Source organism: Trachurus trachurus (genome assembly GCF_905171665.1).
Source record: "Trachurus trachurus genome assembly, chromosome: 8".
In the NCBI taxonomy this organism is placed as follows: Eukaryota; Metazoa; Chordata; class Actinopteri; order Carangiformes; family Carangidae; genus Trachurus; species Trachurus trachurus.
In genome coordinates, this window is record NC_139905.1 from 15,735,770 (window position 1) to 15,757,700 (window position 21,931).

Here is a 21,931-nt window from a genome sequence, read left to right on the forward strand (position 1 = left end):
ACTCTGACCCTTAGCTCTTAATTACCTTTTGTGCCTGTTAAAACACTCGCTGAACGACAGAAGAAGTGACACTACAACATATTTGAGGCTACAATATACAGTACTGTACAAGTTAAAGAAATCACGCTATAATGCCAGTATAAGACTGGAAATCACTCCATAGCTCCCTGCTCCCTCTCTTCCTGCTCCATAACTTTCCACCCTGTCCTTCACTTGTATCCGTTTTCGACTTAAAACACACTAGAGGATTTAATTAGGCCAAATTTTGGGCCTGAATTGCCGCGCTCCAATGATAGGGGGTGTGACCTGATATAAGGATTGCCACAATCATTTGTCCAAATTATTGTGCTATGTCAGAAAATCAATACTTATGTTGATATTTAAATATCAAACATGTTTGATTGGTATACCCACAGTGGCTGATGAGAATAAACCAACCAGGAAGCATCACTCACAAGATACTGTAGTGTGCTTATTGTTTACTGCAGCTCACATACATGGCAGTTGTGCCTTTCCCATCTTTTCACCCATATTCTTATTGTCTTTTTTTGTTTCTAGCCGCATAAAAGAAAATGCACAAGGGCAGCCAGCTGACACTGCTGGTCATCCTCTATATTTGTTTTTCTTTGGGTTTAATCATGTGAGGTTTCTGTCGTGTTTGGGGAATCGCCGCTGTTAAATCGTCACTATGATCATGACGATGTATGTGCATGTTTGGAGGATTATAATGTTAGAAACAAGGTTGAAACTGTCCTTATGTCTATTGTCTCCCACATTTTCAAAAGTGGTTAAGATCTGAAGATGGTCCAATGTGTGGCCAGCCTTAGCTAATACAGCAATTGGGAGCTCAAAAGAATACCAGCTTGATGTCTTGGTGTGAGAGGAGTCGAGACCTGAAGTGTGGCCACCAATTGACTGACAGCTGTTCATTGTGTCTGAATCACAGAAGCCTTTGTCAGCACCTGTCTGTGCAATATTTCTTTTGCAATATATATATATATATATATATTCTTTTTTTTGGAATATATTTCAATTTAAGATATTAGATTTAAAAAATGCTACTCACTGCAGCTTTAAGTATTTAAATGTAACTTTTAGAAGGATTTGAAAAACTAAAACCCCCAGAAAATCATGTTGTGAGTCCGGAAGTGTCTGTCATGCCCGTTCTAGAGAGCAAGCAATGAAAGGAGATGGAAAATAAGACGGCAGCGAGACAGGCAGGTCTGGCATGTGAGATGATGATAACGGACCCACACACCAAAATCAAGCTGCTGCTCTGTCATTGTGGAAGTCACTGACAGTCCGTCTCCTCACTCATAATGGTCTTTATTCATCTGTCTTTCACTTGTTTCTAGCTCCTATATGTTTTTTATAGTGAGTGGAGGGATGGCTGACTGATTTCTCCATTATCCACTCTCCTGCCTGCCTGCCTGTCTGCCCGCCTCTGAGTGGGTGCAATTAAAGTGCCAAGCGTCATCACACCAGCAAGTGGCAGTAATGTTTTTTTCAGTTTGAACAATGAATTGAATTAAGATGAAATAGGAACTACAATGAGAGGCAGAGGCTGGGTTGGACACACAAAAAGAGAAACTCAATACATTTGCTACATGTAAATGTGAACTGAACCATTTCACTTGTCTCTAATTGTCTCGTCATATCTTGTCTTGTAATTAGGGGCGTGATGATATTCAAGTCCCGCCTCTCTCTGAATTAAAAGTTGTCAATCATTCAGCTTGAATGGCGAGTTTGTGTGTGGACATGCACGTGTGTGTGCAGTGCATATGTTGTGTGTGTGTGTGTGTGTGTGGGAGTTAACTTCTGCCCAGGGAGATGTTTGTAATTAATGAAAAAGCAGCTTTGCCACCTGCTGCCCTAATGTCACAGGGATCTAGAGAGGCGAGCCCCGAGGAGCATCATGAATATTTAACCATGAGCGGAGTGATTATTGGAGCAATACAAGATGAAGCTGATGAGAGGCAGAGATGGTAAAGAGACATGAAACAAGAGGAGATGGGTATTACTCATCAAAATTGAGAAGGATTACAGTTGGAGGGAATGGATAGCTTACAGATTTGGACACTGTTTTATTTAAAGATAATATTAGAGTCTTACCTGAAGCCTTACCTGAGGTTAGTTGATCTTATGAATCAGACTATGGGTGGCATTTCTAATTTGTTGCATTGACCTTTCTTTCATATCTATGTCATTTATTTTAGTCATCATCATCATCTCACAAACTCATTTCAAACTTATTTGCTGTGAAGACGTAATCTACCTATTTTCAGGCTCACCATAAAGGAGATTTGTTTTGTGTGTTTTGCTCAAAACTCAAATTCCTTAATATGTCGCAGATTGCACAACATGCTCTTTAAAGGTGCCCCCTGGAGTTTCCATTGTTGCTCACCAAAACGCATTGTATATGTCGTTTTCCTCTAAAGAAACAGGTTCAATGTATTTCCATAAACTAAAACAAGCTAGTTCTCTTTTTCCTCAAGTATTTTCAAAGCTGTGTCGTCTCCAGCTCTCCAGATGTAATGAACATGTCGGGACATCAGAGACGAGTCTGTCAAGAGGTTGGGTTCGCTTGCTGCTTCAGAGATGACATAGACATACCTCACTGTCCTAATCCAGCAGACAGGAAGTTTCCCATTTTAATATTGCAGTCTGTTGAATTTAGACCTGCTAAGTGCTTTGTGTTTGTTTAGAGATTTGTCATTTTGAGAAAGAGCTGCCTCGTTTCAGAAAATGTGTCCCAGCAGTTGAGAAAAACTAATAAATCTGAGCAGCATATGTGTTGGCAGATATTCATTGTAGAAGTCTGTGATGACACTGGAGCAAAATAAATAACAGTGCCTCTTGGAGAAAAATGAGAGGGAGGGCAGAGAGGAGATAGACATTTTCAATTTGGCCACGCTTATAGAAGCTGTGTTTGCATGCACTGCGTGTGTGTGTGTCTGTGTGTGTGCTTTCTTGACAGAATAAAACATACTGTACAGTGTGTGTGTTTGTGTGTGAGTGTGTGTACTTGCATATTTATGTCTACATGGCAGGGGCGGAAAACTGGAGAATATCATAAAAATTGAAGGACAGGCGAGAGATGTCGGAGTTGCAGCCAACAGCTTGCCCTGCAGCCTGCTCTGTCCTGTGAATCAGCCCCATTATTCACCACCGCACATGGTCACAACAAATGCGTCCGTACACTGTTGGGTTCCCTTTTTGATTTGTATCAGGCCAGCGTGTGAAAAGATCCTGGGGAAGCGCTTCGGAGAGGTCAACGCTTACTCTCCCAGTATTCTGCTGAATAATGGATCTGTGGTACAGCATCACAAAATGTTCTGTGTGTGTGTCTGTGTGTGTTTTGTTTTCGTGTGTGTGTGTGTGTGTAATGCCAAAAGGCATGTTTGGATCCCAGCAAGAGTCTGCGTTGGTGTGAATGTGTTGCTACAGGTTACAGGTAAAAGATCAAACACAGAGCAGTGGCCTTTTCCAAGAATGGGCTTTAATCTGAAACATGGACTGATGTAAAAAGAGGAAAGAGGCATCCAGGTAAATCTGTAAACCTGCTTCCCAGAGCAGACTCCTGGGGGCTGAATAAAGAGGCTCAGTGGAGTTCAATTTAGCCGAAATCAGACAGTGAAATGGTATTCTATCAGTGCCGCAGTTTTATCTTATTTTTGTTTTATATTTTTTGTGTTCTTCTGCAGTACGATCCCTCTCAGCCAGTGCACTGGTGACATAGAAATGAATCAACCAGCCTTGTGTTTTCTGCAGCAGTGCAGTTACTGGGTCTAAAAGGGACCTAAAGCCCTCAGCTCTTCGAATTCAGGTAGCCCATTAATGGGAAGGTCCTATGGCCTCAAACTGTGCATGATCAGCAGCTGTAGCCAGTCAATGATTGAATCCTATAGGTTGCATTATCTGCGGGTCTGGTGTAATGTGATTTATTGTGCTATCTCTCACCAGGAGAATATTCAGTGCATCGTAATTGAGAGTATTTGTAAAAGAGTGTCTTGTGGTTTTGAAAATGCTAACAAGGCTGTATAGAGGAGAGGAGAGATTTACAACCATTTACTGTAGAAAAGATTCAGATTCAGACCCATTCCTTATTGTCCTGCAATACAATAATACAATACAATAACAGGTAGTCATTTCAACATATATGTAACATAGCTATAAACAAAGCACTAACATTACACTATTAAAGACATTATTCTGTCTTTTTTTTATTGTGCTTTTATTGCGATATGGATCCCCTTGGGTCTGAAATAAAGAAATGAATGAAAAACACTATTCACACACATTACCTTCTGCTGAGGTTGTTCAAAGCAATAATGGCCGATGGAAACAAAACCAGTTTTCTTGAAAGTTATATACAGTATATACTACTTTGGACACTTCAGTGTCTGACCATGACAACAGTATCTTTAAAAAATACAATAATAGCCATTAACGTCATGATGCCCCAGTTGTAGGTCAATTATGATGTAAACTAAACTAGCAATGACTTTCTCAAAATTAGAATTTGCGCAAGATATTTTTGTCCTGAGAATTCATTGTGTGTAATAAACACTCAGAGAGCACGGGAAGAAGAAGAGACAGATTTTTAATTGATATTCATGGACGATCTGTCACCATCATCCTCGTCATCATCGACCCAAGTTTTCTGAAGAGCAGCTGATGTAACACGTGCCTCTCTGCAGCGCACAGGGAGGGCGAAGGGGCTGAATGTTTTTAGTACAGTATGTGAGAGCGGGCACGCATACGTCTGTGTCAGCATGACTTAGAAAACTTGACAGCCGGGAGTTCGCTCGACTGCAAAGTAGAGCGCCCTTCCTCTCCGTGTGTACCCCTGCCCCGCACTTATATGTACTTTATTTCCCCCCACTGCCTTGATTTCGGGTGCAGGCTGAGGCTTTTGGAGCAAAAGAAGCAACACATTGAGGAGCAGTATAGCAGCATATAGCCGCTTTCTCATTATCAGTAATGCAGGTTTGTGTGTCATGCACATCCTTTTTGTGGCCATCGTGCTGCTGTTCTTTGCCTCACGCCTCTGCCATTAATGTTTTATCGGCTCACACTTCACGCGCCCCTTCTGAAAGCTCCTCATACATTTGTAATTTATGATCCTTGAGAAGTGCTGTTCGAGTCCCTCGGTACCAACTGTACCTACTCACACTTTCCTTAGGGTGTGTGTCTGAAGAGATGGGGGGTGGAGAGATGGGCATTAAATGGCTAACATCCAGTGTCTGGCTGGTAAGTAGAGCAGTTTGTATTTGAAGATGTTCTTTTGTTTGGAGGGTGTTTGCTGCACCTCAGGGATTTACACTGACCTCAAAGTGGTGCCAGCCTCTCAAGCCTCTACTCTGCACATTGTAAGCAAAACATAACTACACAGGGAAGAGCTGTGTCGGCTTGAAAAAGGTTGAAGTGTGAGAAAGTTTTGAAAGTAAAGTGGAGACGGGGTTGTCGGAAGCGTGAGTGACAGTCTGTAATCTACGGTAGACGTTGATTCCCCTCCTGTCTTCCACAGCCGACTCACATGTATAAGCGGCTGAAATGCTTTTTGTCCTGCTCAGTCCGCACTCTCCAAGCTTATTAAATCTGTCCTGTTGTGTCCTGTTCTCGCTGATTTCAACTGGTTCCTCCTAAACAAATCCAACTTAATTATAGGTGTAATCAAGCCGGGCTTAGCACCCCAAAATCCTCACCACGGTGCAATCATGAGCTTCTTTTTCTGGGTCACTAAATATTTATGAAGCCTCCAGGCACCTTGTGGGTTGTTTTTTAGTGACAACAACAACATGGAGGAAGCCTTTTGAGACTGTGATTCCTATCAGAGCACGCTACAAACTACAAAGCACATTACAAACTAGCTTGCAGCTCGGCTTGCAACGTGAATATGTATGAGATCGCTCCTTTGTGACTCACGTAGAGGTAAATCAACACGTCAGCGAGGGCCGGATCTCTTTCCGAGCGCTCTGATGGGAGATTAGCATTTTGTCGGGGTTGAGTATCCTCTGGTTCTCCTCGGGGATCGCGGCATCAGAAGGTCAGCAGTGGCTTTCAGGGGAAACTCAGGGGGGATGATGGTAGGGGGAGGCTTTGAGCGTCACTGTGGCACCAGGTGAAGTAATCCATGCTCCTGTATTTATGTAGGTCACTGGAGAACATCTTGACCTCCTCTTTTCTGGCTCATGGAAAATGGGAATGCATGTGGTTGAAGGAGATGTTTTCATTATGTCATTGTCCAAGAAAGATATGGTGAGCTGCTGTTCTGTAGTGTAGTGCTTCAGAGAATTGAAAATTTTAAGTTTCATAATAATTACTAATGTCTCCTCCTATTCTATTTTATATTTATTATCTTATCATTTTTATTTTAGCCTTATTTTCTGGCAGGTTTGCTTCATGAAAATACAGGTATCTCATCAAATATTTCTTTTTAGTCGTCTCCAGGTAGAAATTAAGTAAGCTGGCTCTGTCATTGGCCAGGACTTTATAATCAGGACAGAAGGCTTGAAGGCCCCATAGCTGCATGTGTTAGTTTAGAGGGTGACAGGTGAATTAACCAATCACATTTTGATTTATAAGAGGTGAAGGATCCCTGCTGGCCTGAAGGGGTTTAGCTTTTTTCCGTCCAGGCAGGGTTTAGCTACTGTACTATACACAGCAAGTCACAGCACAGATGGCAAAGTCACAGGACAAAAACAAGAAATACCCAAAGGCCCCCCAGCCAGAAGGTGGTCTTGTTCAAGGTAAAACATCAATCATTTTCTGATTTGTGCTTCTCGGCAATGATGATTTGCTTTTTTTTTTCTTTTCATTTTTTGCTATAAATCAATCAATCAATCAATCAGTCAAAAGAGACTCTCTTTGGGTTGATTAAAACATGGATGGTGAAGATTCCTCCTTAGGCCCAGGGAAAAATAAGAGCAATTTTCATTTTCTTACTAACTTAACATTTATTCAGTTATTCAATGAAATAGTCCTCAGATTAATTGATGATCGACTAAAAATATTGAGTGCAGTTCTAATTCTCTCCACAAAGAGAGAAACCATTAAAAGTGTATTGTAGATCAATAAGATGTTCTAGTCCAGTTGTGGGAAGAAGAGTGATGTTGATCAATGAGCTGGAGGGCTCCCTACAGCCGAGATATTTCTAACATAAACGAAGTCCTGTCATCATTTTAGACTGACGTTAATTTGATGGCAGGTTGTTGATCCTTCTTGCTCTCAGCTCTCAAGACAGTCGACCTCTGACCTGGGAAACTGCACATCCACTTAGCTGAGCCTCGCTCTCTGCTGTGTGGTGGAGCAGATCGAAGCCGAGATCAGAGGAATGTCTCCCTCAAAATGAAGAGATGGAGAGAGGTGAGGAGAGCAGGAGTGGGTTAATCCTCTGGAGGGAAGAGGCAAGGCTTCATCAAAAGGGGCCGAAGTGAGGTGGAGACATGCAATATTGATAGAGAGAGGAGAGAAGAGTGTGGCGGGAAGATGTGAGGAAGAGACTGCTCAGATAGGTGTCTGACCACAAACACACACCGAGTGACACGCTCTTGCACGCACACTCACAAACCCAAACCCCTCCACACAATGAAAAAGTTGTTTGCAGAGCTAGTTGGAAAAATTGGTGACATTTCAACACTGTCTCTTATTATGTCTTTTTCATTTCCAGAATAAAGTCCTGAACATCGATGGAGTCAAGGTGAAGCTCCAGGTAAGTGCTTTAATTTATCATGATAGTCATACAAAAAAAAATCATGAACTCAAAAATATATCTACAAAAGATATCAAAATTAAAGAGCTTACCAATTAAAGGAACTTGGGGCAGGATCAAGAAATAAGACCCATTAGTGAAACGACTCCCGTTGTGGCCGTAAGGGTAACTGCAGCCATCAGCCAAGCCAGCGCGGGGGCACGTATGAACTCTTCACAGCCGTGTAGCTGATGCTGTGACACTGTGGCTGTATTCGAAACCATATACTATACTGCTAGTACGTAGTGGAGTAGTTTTAATTTGTGGAAAAGGGGCATAATATGTCTCCTTTAACATACACCAACTCCAAAGACAGAGACAGTGCTATTGTTAGCCTGACAAACTGCCAACAAAACATATTTTGCTCTGAGACAGCATTATAACATTATTTAAAACACTACAGACAACAGAGGTACCAAATGTCCTGCAGTGATGATAAGTAACCCACCTACTGATGACCTAGTCAACATTGTGAGCTGTTGAGATGACCCGTGGGCTCATGCAGCAGACAGGTCCTCACCACGCTGAAAGAAAATGCTAAAACTAGACTATTATGGGCGAGAAATTGATTGATATCTCGACTGTAGGGAGAGATTGATTGCTTGGGTACACTAACGTAGGTTGCTGTTTTTAAAGATTCAGCCTATCACCACCCCCATGCAGTGGCATTAGTTTGACCTTAGAGGCCATTTTTACGGAAGCGCATTGCATTCACTTGATAAAATAAAATTTAGACACCTTATCTCGTAATTACGAGATCTTTTCTCGTAATTACGAGATCCTGATGTCGTAATTACGAGATCTTTTCTCGTAATTATGAGATCCTGATGTCGTAATTACGAGATCTTTTCTCGTAATTATGAGATCCTGATCTCGTAATTATGAGATAGAGAAAAAGGAATGTCTATAAGTCCGCTCTTGTCTCAATTCGAATCAATGGTCCGTGGTAGTACAGTGGATAGAGCAGTTACCTCTCACATGGGAGACTGAGGATCGAGTCCCGTGGTGGGGCTTATTGTTTACATGATGTTTTTTAATTCGGAATTAATTATTCTGAATTAAATAGTTTGGAATTAAAATATTCTCCTTCAAGTTTACATGGAAATAATAATTCAGAATTGGGGTTAACATGGAAAACACATTAAATCGCCTTTATTTCATTCTGCTTAACGTCTGGGGGTCGGGAAGCGTTCTGATTGGACAGGGGGTACACGTGTTACGTATTTACGTCTACCGGAAGAAAACAAACTCCATTCTCAGTGTGTGAAGTGAACTGAGCTGCAGCCGCGAGCCGCTCCGCTGCTCCTAAACTTAACAACAACTTAGAAGCAGAAAGTTTCTCCTCTTAACTGCCAGGATGGCCTTCCCTGGGTGGGGAAGGCGAAGCTCACTGATCGCCTCCCCCGCCTGGCCGCCCCCAGCGGCGGCGGTGCCGGGCTCACACACCCTCACTGCCAGGATCGCCTTCCCCGGGTGTGAGCCCGGCCGCCGCCGCTGCTCCGGCGGTGATCCTGGCAGTGAGCTTCGCCTTCCCCTCCGGAGCAGCAGCAGCGGCGGCAGCAGCAGCAGCGGCGGCCGGGCACCGGGGTCTGTGGAGCAGGTTCATGAAGCCTGGTTGTCCCGACATGACTCATGACTGCGGCTGTCACGTTATGTTGTGTGTGTTGTAGCCTACTTTTCGGCTACAAGACAAACAACATAACGTTACAGTGTTGTGAGTTGAGTCATGTCGGGACAACCAGGCTTCATGAACCCGCTCCACAGACCCCGGTGCCCGGCCGCCACTAGAGCAGCGGCGGCGGCCAGGCACCGGGGTCTTTGGTGTGTATGAACGGCACAATCGGTTAACGTGGGCCGGTGTGTCCCTCGCTGTCTAATAATGTAGGCTACAGTGGCCTAATATACAAAACGAGAACGATGTGCTCCACCCAGGATTCGATCCTCGGTTTCCTGTACGGGTAGCAACTGCTCTAACCACTGCACCACCGTAGCATTCATCTATTAAGACAACAAGAGCGGATTTATAGACATTTCCTTTTTCTTTATCTCGTAATTACGAGATATTTTCTCGTAATTACGACATCAGGATCTCATAATTACGACATCAGGATCTCATAATTACGACATCAGGATCTCATAATTACGAGAAAAGATCTCGTAATTACGAGATAAGGTGTCTAAATTTTATTTTATCAAGTGAATGCAATGCGCTTCTGTACATTTTAGCTTTAGCAGTGCTTATTTTTCACTTTGGCTAGCTACTGCATGTGCCTAACCACACATAATGTACTAAAGCCCTGTCTGTGGCCTTATTTTGTGAGGACAGTTAATGATCTGGAGACAAAAAGATACTCAAAGATAATTAGGTCTTATCCATCGCTGTGAACACTTCCCATTAGGCTTGGAGGTTTCTTCCTGTCTCCACACCTCATTCACTTTTTTAAAACTGGCACGCATACTAAGAACAAGTCAACATTATTGTATGTTTGATATTTCTGTGAAACACTGTAAGTAATTATGCAAATCATCCCTAATGATCTTAATTATGGGTTGACAGAGGCTAGTGCAGAGGGCCTTTGCTCTGTGATGTATTCATTTGGGGTTAATTGGCTTAAAGTCAGTTTGCAGAGCAGCCTATAGCCTAGAAACACAGAGGGAGAGTTAATTTTTCCTCCTGTAATTGCCATTCCTCATTACTGCCACTTGGATCCTGGGGGGACACTTGCCCCAGGGGGAAATCAGGAGGGAGAGACATTTTTCAGGGAGCTGGGGAAGAGAGAGGAAAGTGGTTTGGTTAGGCATGCACAGTGAATGATAATGCCTGTACCTAAACAGGTGGGGCGCCAGAACCAATTGCTGAAAAATAAATAAATAAATAGATAAAGCTATTGTTTTTCATGCAGAATCTAAGTGACTCAGCTTGTGCTTGAGGTACAGGGGAAAATGTAATTGCCATTGCAGCCAAAAATATGATGAGAAACAGTGTTGCCTGATGAAGTAAAGAAGCACTTAATTAGTCATTTTCCACTTCTGTTGGAGGAACGGTATCAACTGCAGGTGATTTTCATTCAATATCACGATCCAGGCTGTGTTAAGAAATAAGAAGGATGTGAAAAATGAAAGGAAAGCAAAGTTATCAATTATGACTCAGGCGTCAGTAAATTAGTAATTCATGGCCTTTAACTTCATCATACTTCTGCAGAATGAGCTGTTACCCTAAAGCTGGAGTAATCCATATTTGTATCTTACCCACCTACAGATCAGTTTTGCATCTTTGATGTGATTCAATCTCACTTTCTTCAACCACTTTTTGCTGTTTTCAGCAAGACACAGTTGGTGTCTGGCTGATGAACACAGTGCGAAATAATTTGATCTTTCTGTCAGGATTTAGAGGAGGCTAAAGTAGAGCTAAAAGTAGAGTGGGTATTGGACTTACATTCTTCAAGTGTTCAAATAAGCAAGCCTTTCCTTGTTTGCCATAATAGCCTGATTGTGATAATATATCAGTGTTGTGTTTACAGTTTGCTGTGCTGCCCCCGAGTGACCAAGTAAATCAATTAGTGCAGCTTTAAGCACAGCATCTTCTTCAGGGCTGAATTCACAACACCGCTCAATACTCCTGTCTTGTTTCTCATTTCCATATCCCACAGTCATCCTATCCTTACCTATCACGGCGCTAAACTGAATGGATGGGTTGACAATGAGCTCCAGCAGACTGACAGTGCAAGCAGAGGACTTATTAAAAAGATAGAAACTTCCCTCTAGCAAGTGATTACCTCCCTCTCTCATTCTCTGCAGATCTGGGACACAGCTGGACAGGAGCGGTTCCGCAGTGTCACTCATGCCTACTACCGTGATGCCCATGGTGAGACGCTCACACATACACACACCAGAACACACTTCTGTAATTGTTGTAATGCAGATTTAGCTTTTTCGTAGTTGGAGAGTTTGGCACAGTTTGTGTTGACAGCAGGTTTTCTCATCTGATGCACATCCTGTACTGTACAGTAGGTGTGACTGTGTGTGTGTGTCCTTTCAAAACCATAATTAACAGTATTTAAGTGTTTGAGGTGAGAGTATACATTGCAGTGCATAAAGGTATATAGAATCTGTTTCAGGGAATTTTGTTTGGACCCAGAGCTTCATTGTGAAAATAAAGTTTTATTCCAGTTATAACTCAAAGCCGTGTTTGTGTCGAAATGCAGGTGACTTTGTTTTTCTTCCACTGTGCAATATTATCAAGCGTTGAGGTTTTTACAGCTCTGCTGAGATGGAGGGAGAACACACTCAGGATTCGAGGCACCTTTTGATGATCTTTAATCAGTCTTCGCCGATACGTTCGTGTATATCTACTTTTTATTCATCATGATGTCCTTCTTAGCCATGCAAGTCCATTTAGAAAACCTTGAGTGGTTACACTCCATCGGTTTCTTGCAAAGCCGGCGATCGAGGCAGAAGTGCTCGTTGGAAATGAATCAAATGCACATAAGATGGTGTACAGAGCACAAAAACCTTGAGCAATAAAACAGCACATTATGATGTACTTAGCCGTCTTTCATCTTTGTTTTTTTCTTTTACCATCCAGGTGAGTTTATGTTTGAGCGAGCCGAGTAGAACACACATACAGCATCAAGGCTGGTGAAGCTATTATATAGTACCAGGTGCACCAGAGAGAGTTGAGGCAGTGTTCTCATGATAGTTTCATGTCCTCATATCGCACAAACAACTGCTTTATATGACTTGCTTTAGGGTTTCCTGACAGAGTACTGCTTCTCTCTGAGGGTGGAGAAATGGTGGCACTTGATATTAAGGCAGTGTTGCAGTGTGTGTTTGTCATTTTGTCCCCCAGTATGTAGAATGCCTGACCTGAAGTGGTCTTTTAATCTCTGGTCAGTCAGGAATCCCTGTGCGATCAAAGGGATATTTTACCATCTGGACTCTGTGTGTCTGCATAATCCATTTTAAGTTTTACGCAACTTAAGCAGCGCTGGGTTTTCTGTGCATGTGTCAGCAACTCCATGCATACATGATTTAGTGAGTGTAAACGATCTGTGTCTGTGTATTATCCTCATTATGCATGTCACGGTTTGGCAGTCAGCTTGTATAATTACAGCAGGATTTATTTGTGTCTATCTCCTAAAGGGGACCCTGGAGCGCTTTTAGCAGAGCCGGTTTCAGGCACGATGCCTGGGGAGCATATCATTCTCTGAAAACCACATCTCACATCTTTGGCGGATAGCCCTTTTGCACTTGTATCTACCTCTGCGTTGGGAATTTTCCTCGCTTTTCCATTATAACAGTGAAGCTCAGCTGGGTGCACTGTCTGTACCACAGAACACAGTGCTACATCAAGGAGGTGCATCCTAATTATCACAGATGTGACCTTTTTAAAATGTTGATCACCTTCTCACCTGTCTGTTCTAAGCGCTAGATTCAGAAAAGAAGTAGAAACAGCCTCTGGCATTGCTGGAGAAAAGTATTTAAGATAGGACAGAGGATACAACTTTATTTTCTGTCCATTGAAGAATTTTAAAAGCTTGTAGTTTCATTTTAATGAAGAATTATACAAAAAAATATTCTGTATCTAATTGCAGTCTTACAGTAAAAGTTGAGTCATCAGTTGAACACCCATGTAGATACCAGGCGTATAAACGTTGCTGACTGTGATTCACTATGACTATGACAAACCTGAACAAGCCACTGTTTTAAGCAACAAGCAGCCATGGAGCTTTGAAGTCTCTGAAGCCCTGTACGAGCTGCTGGTTTGCCCGACCTTCAGTAGTATTATGTTCAAATGGAAGCGCATACATTTTGATCTGCCTGCTTACCTCCTCACTGTGTTCGCTCCTGACTGTCAGTCTCTGTGAACCTTGAAAAACCTCTGAAAAAACAAACAAAAAGTTTCCATCTGTGAAGCATGTTTTTTCCCTTCCTTGTTTCCCAGCAGTGAATGTATCATGTTACTGCTTATCAAGCAGCTGTTGCAGGTTTTACAGAAGGTCAAAGTGGCTTTCTTTACTACCAATTCAGCACTCTACATCTGTTTACATCAAAGTGCTCTATGAAAAGCCAGCTGACTATAGGCAAAGCCGTGCAATTATATGGATTTTATGACTTGCTGACCCTGATGGTGCTAATTTTAATGTAGAGTCTAATAATGATATACACCCAAGCTGTATGCAGGAAGATTAAAGCTGATGTAAGTAATACATTTAATTCCTGTATCAGTTAATGTTTAATGATTATAATGTAATTACAATGGTGTGATAAGTTCACTGATTGGTTCCCATTATCCAAAGTGGCTGGTACATTGATACTTTTCTTGGTGTGTTATTGCCATCAGCAGTTGATCAACAAAACTGCATGCCTGTGCAAAATACTATAAAAAGTAATATTGCTCAAAACTCTACAGGTGTCCCTTTAACAAGTAATTTAATACGAAGACGAATAGCAGTGACTTGCAAACTGTTTTATTTTTGAATGCATTTTTAAATGGTTGAATCCAACTTGTCTGGACCAACTATTTACTGTACCTCATTGTACCCAACTGCTAATCTATAGCAGACAGAGACATGCATCAATCAGCATTTTGTTTTGCCACATATCTGGAAATTCATTTATAATTTGTGTTAGATTTACATGGAGACTAGGCCGCTGACACCTGATTGAGAACTAAACTGGTGTTCAGCAACATTTTACAGCTACAGTTGGCAACACCACTACACAATGCAGGTAGCAAAATTATTAAGTCTGATAATGCCTCAAGCTTTTGATGAAATGATGATTAAATGAGGCCACAAATCTACATTGTGTTGAATTCCACAACAAGCCACAATTTAAGTCATGCTTAGGTCGCACAAGGACTTGGACCTGCCTTTGGTTGGTGTAACAGTTTTATGGTTTTCTACTGTTATATGCAACAAGATTGATGTTTTAGCTGTTGACAGTGAGATTATGATGCAGTAAAGGATTTGCAGCCCGCTCAGTTTAGAGAAGCCTGACGGCACAACTTTCATGACCCTAAACCCATTTACGCACAACTTGCAACTAAGCACACACGCACACACAACGAGGGCCGAGGTGGAGAATGATAAATGGAGCTAATTGTCACTGCCATAACTTTTTGGGGGGCCAAAGCAGAGCTGCAGGCTCAGGGAGTCCAGTGCATCTGCAGAGAGGATGGATGTAGGAGGGTGGAGGAACTGTGCCTCAACAAAGGGAAGAAGACAGTGAGAGAGAGGCATGTAGAGAGGGTTATTATAAATGATGGTGGATAGTCCGTGGATCTGCTGTGTGGAAGAAAAACAGTTATCAGATGCCCCCCAAAAAATAAATAAAATAAAATAAACATTTGTTTATTATTTAGTTTCAGAAGGAGGATCTGAGCTATATTGGTGATCTCTATGGAAATGGCAGATTTCCCTTAAGATCGAATTGAGATTCAAAAATTAAAATGCACAGTATTTGCAAAACTGCACATTATTTCCTTTCACTTGGTCTTTGACTTGTTTTTGTTTTCACCTTCCTTTAATCTGGTCGTTTGATGCTTGACTCAGTCAGTCGGTGACCTGGATACATCAGGAGCACCTGATGAACCTGGGGAAACCAGAGCTGATCTGTATCAGTAATCTACTTATTCCAGTTCACATGCTACAAGTGATTACAGTACATTTGGTAAAATAGGTACATTTATTAAGAATATGCTATATTTAACCTTGAGGATGATCAGTGTGTCCACTAAAACAACAGATTGGACCAGTGTGCTTTTGGAAATGTAAAATCATCAGGTTTATTATTATTTTTTGCTTTAAACAGAATACTAAAGAAGCATATTTGTATTCAGTTGAGTCTGAGTAAACAAAACTATTGTTTACCTCTCAAGCCCTGTTTTCAAAACTGTCTAAAAAGGTTTTATTTCACTAATGTTTAATGTTCTGACCCTGTAATTCATGTAGGCGTTGTGATTCACTTGTTAGATTTAATGAAAAGCGTACAAGGTCGAATTGAAAATTGAATTATGAAATGATTCATGCAATCCAGCTGGCATGAGGAAGTGATGTAAAGCTGGATACGATGTGTTGATGTGAGGGAAAGAGCAAATGTGAAGAAGAGACTAATCATAAAGTTTTCTCCAATTCCCTTTGCTTGACTTCCATCTGCGTTGTGTTTTATCTTTTCTCTTCATGGCTGTCCTTCTTTTCACCCTTTAAAGTGTCTCACCAGTTTAGTTCTTTCTCTCCTCTGTTGTATTGCTGTATCTGTTGTATCATCCAAACCTCAATTTCCCCTGCTCCATTTGCCAGTAAATCTCACATATAATGAGACCTTGTGATTGAATCCACCGTTTCCAGCACACAAAATAAAATGGATGACCTGTATATTTCACGCACATTACAAGTGAGTGACTTGCTTATCTAATTTTTCACAAATAACAATGGGAGCTGGCCTTTTTACAGATACTAGAATGTCATTAATAAAAATAATAAAAATCCCAAGAGCATTGTTAAATAGACCTGGCTGAAAAGGCACGCATTAATCCACACACACACACACACACATACACACACACTCAGTAACATCTGCTGCAGTTTATGATTTTTTCCATCTCCTCGCTTCAAACATTGGATGATAACGGATAGCAGGAGGAATGAGAAGCACCTTCAGGACAAGTTATGTCTAGAGCTTGGCTTTATTACACAGCTGTCAGTCTGTATCATGTTCTGCCCTTCTAGGCCACATATTTCTCAGCTGCACAGCCCCTCACTGCCTCATATACCTGTGCTCCAGGTGAGCCGCTCTGTGCAGAGATGGAGACATGGACTGAGGCATCTGTGCAGTTCAAAAGGTCCTTTCACTCTCGTCTCCTCAATTTAATCCGCACTCACAGTGTCAAGTGGAAAACCTACAAAATACACACACTGTTAAATTCTACAGTGTATGTATTTGCCAGATTAAGACTGTAAGCACAGAGGATCAGATTTTTGTCATGTTCTATTAATTATGATCATGAGTTAACATAAACAGAGCATGAAATTGCTGTGCTACTTTCAGTGTTTTAATTTGGTCCATTTCAACAAACATCAGTGTGAGCAGATGTTATGTCTCAACACAGGGAGCGACATATGGGCTTGTTCTTGTAACACATTGTTACAGGGACTCAGTGAAGTTAGTCACTGGGGACATGGGCAACAATTCTGACACACTACTAGGATTTTAAATTGCGCATAATTGTGCACAGTGTATTTCTAATTATGATCTCTGTTGCCGAGCCGAGCGTCTGCATCACATGTGAGCTAAAATATATGCCATCTTACAAGATGTGCAATTTTTGTGCAGTTTTTTTTTATGAAGTATCTATAAAGTTATCTTCCTCTTGCCTGATCCATATTCCTCCTTTTTTATTATATTGTATTGTTATATCTTGAGTATTTCAAGAAGACAGAAAAGTTACTAAAAACGTCTTGCAAATATATACAATATATACTTATCTGACTATGGATAATGCAACTACATTAGTTAGCAGCTAACACAGACAGTGCTGGATAGTGCACAGCTTCTGTACATTTTGGTGCGCTTTCTAAAAAGTTCCTGGATGAAATGCACAGTAAGAAAATCTGAAAAGTTCTGCAAAATGACTGACGAGTGAATATGGTCTCTGTGACCAATTGTTGCACTGTGGGTACTGTAGGCACCAGGTTTAGACAAGAAAAGGGGGTTCTGCTTCTGCTGTGTCTATTCTAATGCTTTTATGATATTATAAGGATGCAGTTTTTTATTTCAATCAAGCACATCAGACAGCCTTTCTTTGTGTCTTTCAGCCCTCCTTCTGCTGTATGATGTCACCAACAAAACATCCTTTGACAACATACAGGTGAGTCACTTTTTGTAGCTCTGTATTTAATAATTTCGTGGCTGCTTTAACTAGATGCCTGTGAATGATTCTGTGGTAGAGCTGGCATCATCTATCATTTTCATTCTCTCACTTATTATTTCTACTTTCTGCGAAGAGTTATTGTCGTTCTCTCATAGCCATTTGTACCGAATGTCACGTCTGATGTGATTTGATTTGATTATTTATTATTAATTTAGATTAACTTTACCTTGGCCCATCAGATTCCATTAATTGAAAGGCTGTGGCTAGATCCTGATGACACACATTGTAACAAAAGGCTGAGTAAGGACTGATATAGCATTAATTATAGATGAATGGATGACTGGATGATACAGCTTTGTAATAGCAAATTGCTAAATTGTATTCAGTCAGTCTCATTGTCGTTATGAACCCACATTTTCATCCATGTGACAGATGACTGAATGGGACGAAAAAGCGATTTGAAGGTCTCTGTATCATTTTGTTGGGCACCAAAGAGAAAGAGGACGAGAAACACAAAAGAACAAATAGGAGTATGATTGAATGTGATTTAGTGTGAGGTAGCACAGTCAGCTTTTAGTCCAAGCTTTATGTTCTGTCTATGGACTGGAGACTATTCAACTGTCCAGTCATCTGGCAGACCTCCAGTCCTTTTCTTCGCCCCTCTCCTTCTCTCTCCACTGAACTCTAATGCCCACAAAGAGGGGAACAGTATAAGAGTTTAAATGTGACTTAGCATGGCTGCTGTCATTCTTAGACCCAAATGTTGGCAGTCAAAGCCAGCAAAACATCATGACTTGTTCAGTAGCATTTAGATTCTGCTCCTAATCCTCTCTAAACCTCTCTAAAGCTATTTGTCCTCTCCCTGACAATTCCCCCTGTAGGACCATATACCTCAGAACTTATTAAACTGAAACATAATAGCTTTTATTAAGCAATTGAGTTCAGATAAGTGATATTTTATGAGTCTCCGTGGGGAAATTTGCATTCTGCATTTTAACCATCCTAATTACATCTGAACACGTCTGAGATCAGTGTCTTGGTCAATAGCAGCAGTATTTCTCAAAGGGCTGACTTATTTAAAATGCATGATTGTGGAGTGTGGAGGGAAATTGTGAAACAAGCAAACTCAACACATTGTAGGTACCTGACGTGTTGAACAATGCTGACTGCTGACCACTGAACCACTGCAGAGCCTGTTCTCACAGACTGCACAGACTGTGAAATGTTGGTGCTTTATGCCCTCTGACAACAGGAAGACCGAAAACAGATTAGGATGGAGGATGAAACTGATGAGAATCACCTGAGCACTCACGGAAAGGAAGCCATTTACTATATCAGAATTTTATTACCTACATCATGTGACTAGACAGACATTGTACAAAGCTCCTTGAACAGAAACTGTGCACTGAGACCATATAGCTTACAATAAATAAAAAAAACGACTCAGTCTGTCCCCCAGAACACAACAGTTTACAAATCAAAGCACAATCTAATCTTGGTTGACCAGACATACTCCCTGTATTGATTCAGCTAATTAAAAGAAAATAATTAGAAATTAACAACTTGCAGCATGCATTGGCCTCTATAACAGCTTTCCCAACTAAATGTCACAAGATGATGTAATATGCAAAACAGCACATTCATGATGTCATCGTGTCTTATTTGCATTCAAGTGTCAGCTGGTCATCTGTTCGCTTCTCTGCTAATCTCTCGCATACACAGACAAGTTCTCAGTAAACTGCCCTTTTCGTGCTTTCTGTTGTCAGAACAGAACAATTATGAAATAATGAACTCATTAACTGTACATGTTAGTTTCCAGGCCATTTCCAAGCTGCTGCTCTGCTGTTCACAATTCGACGTTAAAATTGTTACTTCATCTATAAAGAATGGTGTTAAAACTAATGTTTCTGTCTTACGAGATAGGCACACTGGCATTTTCTTTAAACTGTTCCATGTTTAAATAGCAAATACATTTGAGCACCCATGGTTGGATTGACCAACAAAAGACTGGTGTGAAGTCACTGGGGTTTTATTGTTATTTTAAGGATGCATTAGCAAGGGACTGGGAGTAATATGTGTGCACACTTATCCTTTTATGCACAGGCAGAGTGAGCTGAAAATGAGCTTCAGATGTTTGGAAAAGTCAGGTGGAACATGACAATAGAGTCTCAGATGGTCAGAGTGTTCTTTGTGGCAGTTGCACAAGGTTGCATCATGCATGTGTTCTTCAGGGTTTGTCCAAAGTTTCATAGAGAACCAAAAATGTGTTAACACTTATCATAATATAAAACAGCATCTGTGATTGTTTGTCTCTATAAGTCGGCCCTGTGACAGACTGCCAACCTGTCCAGGTGTACCTCGCCCTCCCCCTGTCAGCTGGGATTGGCTCTAGCCACCCGTGACCCTGCATGGATGGATGAATATCATTAAAGACTATAGTTATGACTCTCTTCTCCTCTAATTAGACAAGTTGTCCAAAATCATGTCACCAAAGGGATCTGAAAAGCAGGTAAATATAGCAACAAAGGTGCTAAGTTGTAGTTACTTGGCTAGCCAACACTGGTGGCTTGATTAAATTGCAGTGATAGCGTTCGGCCCCTCTGTTGTGTCAAGTCAAAAAAAAAAAGGAAGCATCATAAATGGGGGCGGAAAAGCCACTGAGGAAAAGTCAAACTGTGAGTTCACTTTTCCAATCAATCAAATTAATAATTCATGTTTTCATCAATAATAAAAACGATCTGCTGTCTCACGGTACAGAACTGAACAATGATCCTCTTTCCTCCTTGATGTAGGGAGAAACAGGCTGAGCAGCACCACTTGTTCCATTTTATGAATATAAAACCTCTCACATTTGCCTCCTGTAAAAGTCAAAGCAGTCAGGACCATGAAATGGCAGCTTTTCAAAAACATCTATCTCCTCCATTACCATTCTTCATGGTGCCACTGCTGTCAAGAGGGATTGAAGCTGTGCCAGCTGGTGTCACAGTGTCATCATACCTGCTGTTTCGCTCTGTGTAGAAAGTATGCCCTGCAGCGGGAGGGGTGGCAATTTTCAACTGCTTTAATTGATACTGGTCATCAGATAAAATGGCTTTTTCAGAGCAGCAACGGGACTGTTAAGGGAAATGGAGGTTATTTTGCCACCGGCCTCTGCAAGAGAAATACGATGTGCAAACCTGCCCTGAGGGATCATTAAAGCAGGAGATGGTGCTTCTTTAGGTGCAGGTGTGAGCGGTGCAGTTTACAGGGAGGAAGAATGGATGTGTGTGAGCATGGAGGCATAGGAGAAAGACACGGATATGTTGACAGGCAATAACCGAAGGAAGGATGAATGACGAACAAAGATTTCAACCATTTGAAACGAGTGTAACAAGTGTGTTGCAAAAAGAATATCAGACACTATACCCAGATATCTCAGTAAAACAGTGTTGAAAGGCATTCATACTGTAGCTCGCCTGTGCAAACTGCTTATAATGAACAATAGTTGTATTTTATTGTAGAGTATATGTTGTCAATGTCCCTTGTGAGTGCTGTCTGTTCTGGAGGGTTTGACTCACCTGTGGCTGACTGGGCTCTATCACCCACGCAACATAAAATCCTCTCAAATATTACTAACTGTCCAGAGACTACAGAACAACAAGATTTTTGGACACAATGCTGGCTCCAGTTTGAAATCTCTGGGGGTTGCATTTTCATCAGAAACAGAGACTTTTGGAAAAAGACAAGTCAAAATGTGTGTGATGATAAAGATCTCCTCCTAAAGATGCCCTTATATACCAAAAGACCACAACACTCCTCTCTGTTCTTCATTATTTGCTGTGTTGTGTTACATCTCACCCCTGCACTGTTGCAGCTTCACCACGCACTGACACTGTTGAAGTTTATGACTTGAATCCATTTTGAGTCCCCCAGAGAGAAATTAGGGGTAATCTTATGAAGCACAGTTTGACAAGTCCTCCCCTGCCCTGCTTTAGCCCTCCTCCCTCCTTCCTTTATCTTCTCCATATCCCTGCACCACATTCACATTCAGTCACTGTCTATTACAGTAAGGATGGCTACAGATGCCTGCTGGCACACTGCTGCCTAACAATCACTAACTCATGTTAATGAACGCTAATGGTGATGAATGCCACCCTGAAGGAGATGGGAGAAATGAGAGGGTCAAATCGTTCTCTCCTCTTCCGCCCTCAGACCCACTCCTCCCTGCGGTGTATCGTTGTTTCCCCAGCCAGGAGACATTTAGGCAAGCAGAGCATTAATGTCATCTGAGCTGTCAGATGATGTTAATGGAGAGAGAGAGTCTT

General features: G+C 41.5%; 1 protein-coding gene across 1 annotated transcript in view; it reads left to right on the plus strand.

The window, feature by feature from the left end:
- Positions 1 to 21,931, plus strand: part of LOC310989893 (ras-related protein Rab-26-like) — a 56,198-nt gene that overhangs the window by 15,145 nt on the left and 19,122 nt on the right. The window contains exons 3-5 of the mRNA XM_083977046.1: positions 7,673 to 7,714; positions 11,552 to 11,618; positions 17,572 to 17,624. Coding sequence (XP_083833172.1) covers positions 7,673 to 7,714; positions 11,552 to 11,618; positions 17,572 to 17,624 — 162 coding nt within the window. The remainder of the gene's footprint in view (positions 1 to 7,672; positions 7,715 to 11,551; positions 11,619 to 17,571; positions 17,625 to 21,931) is intronic.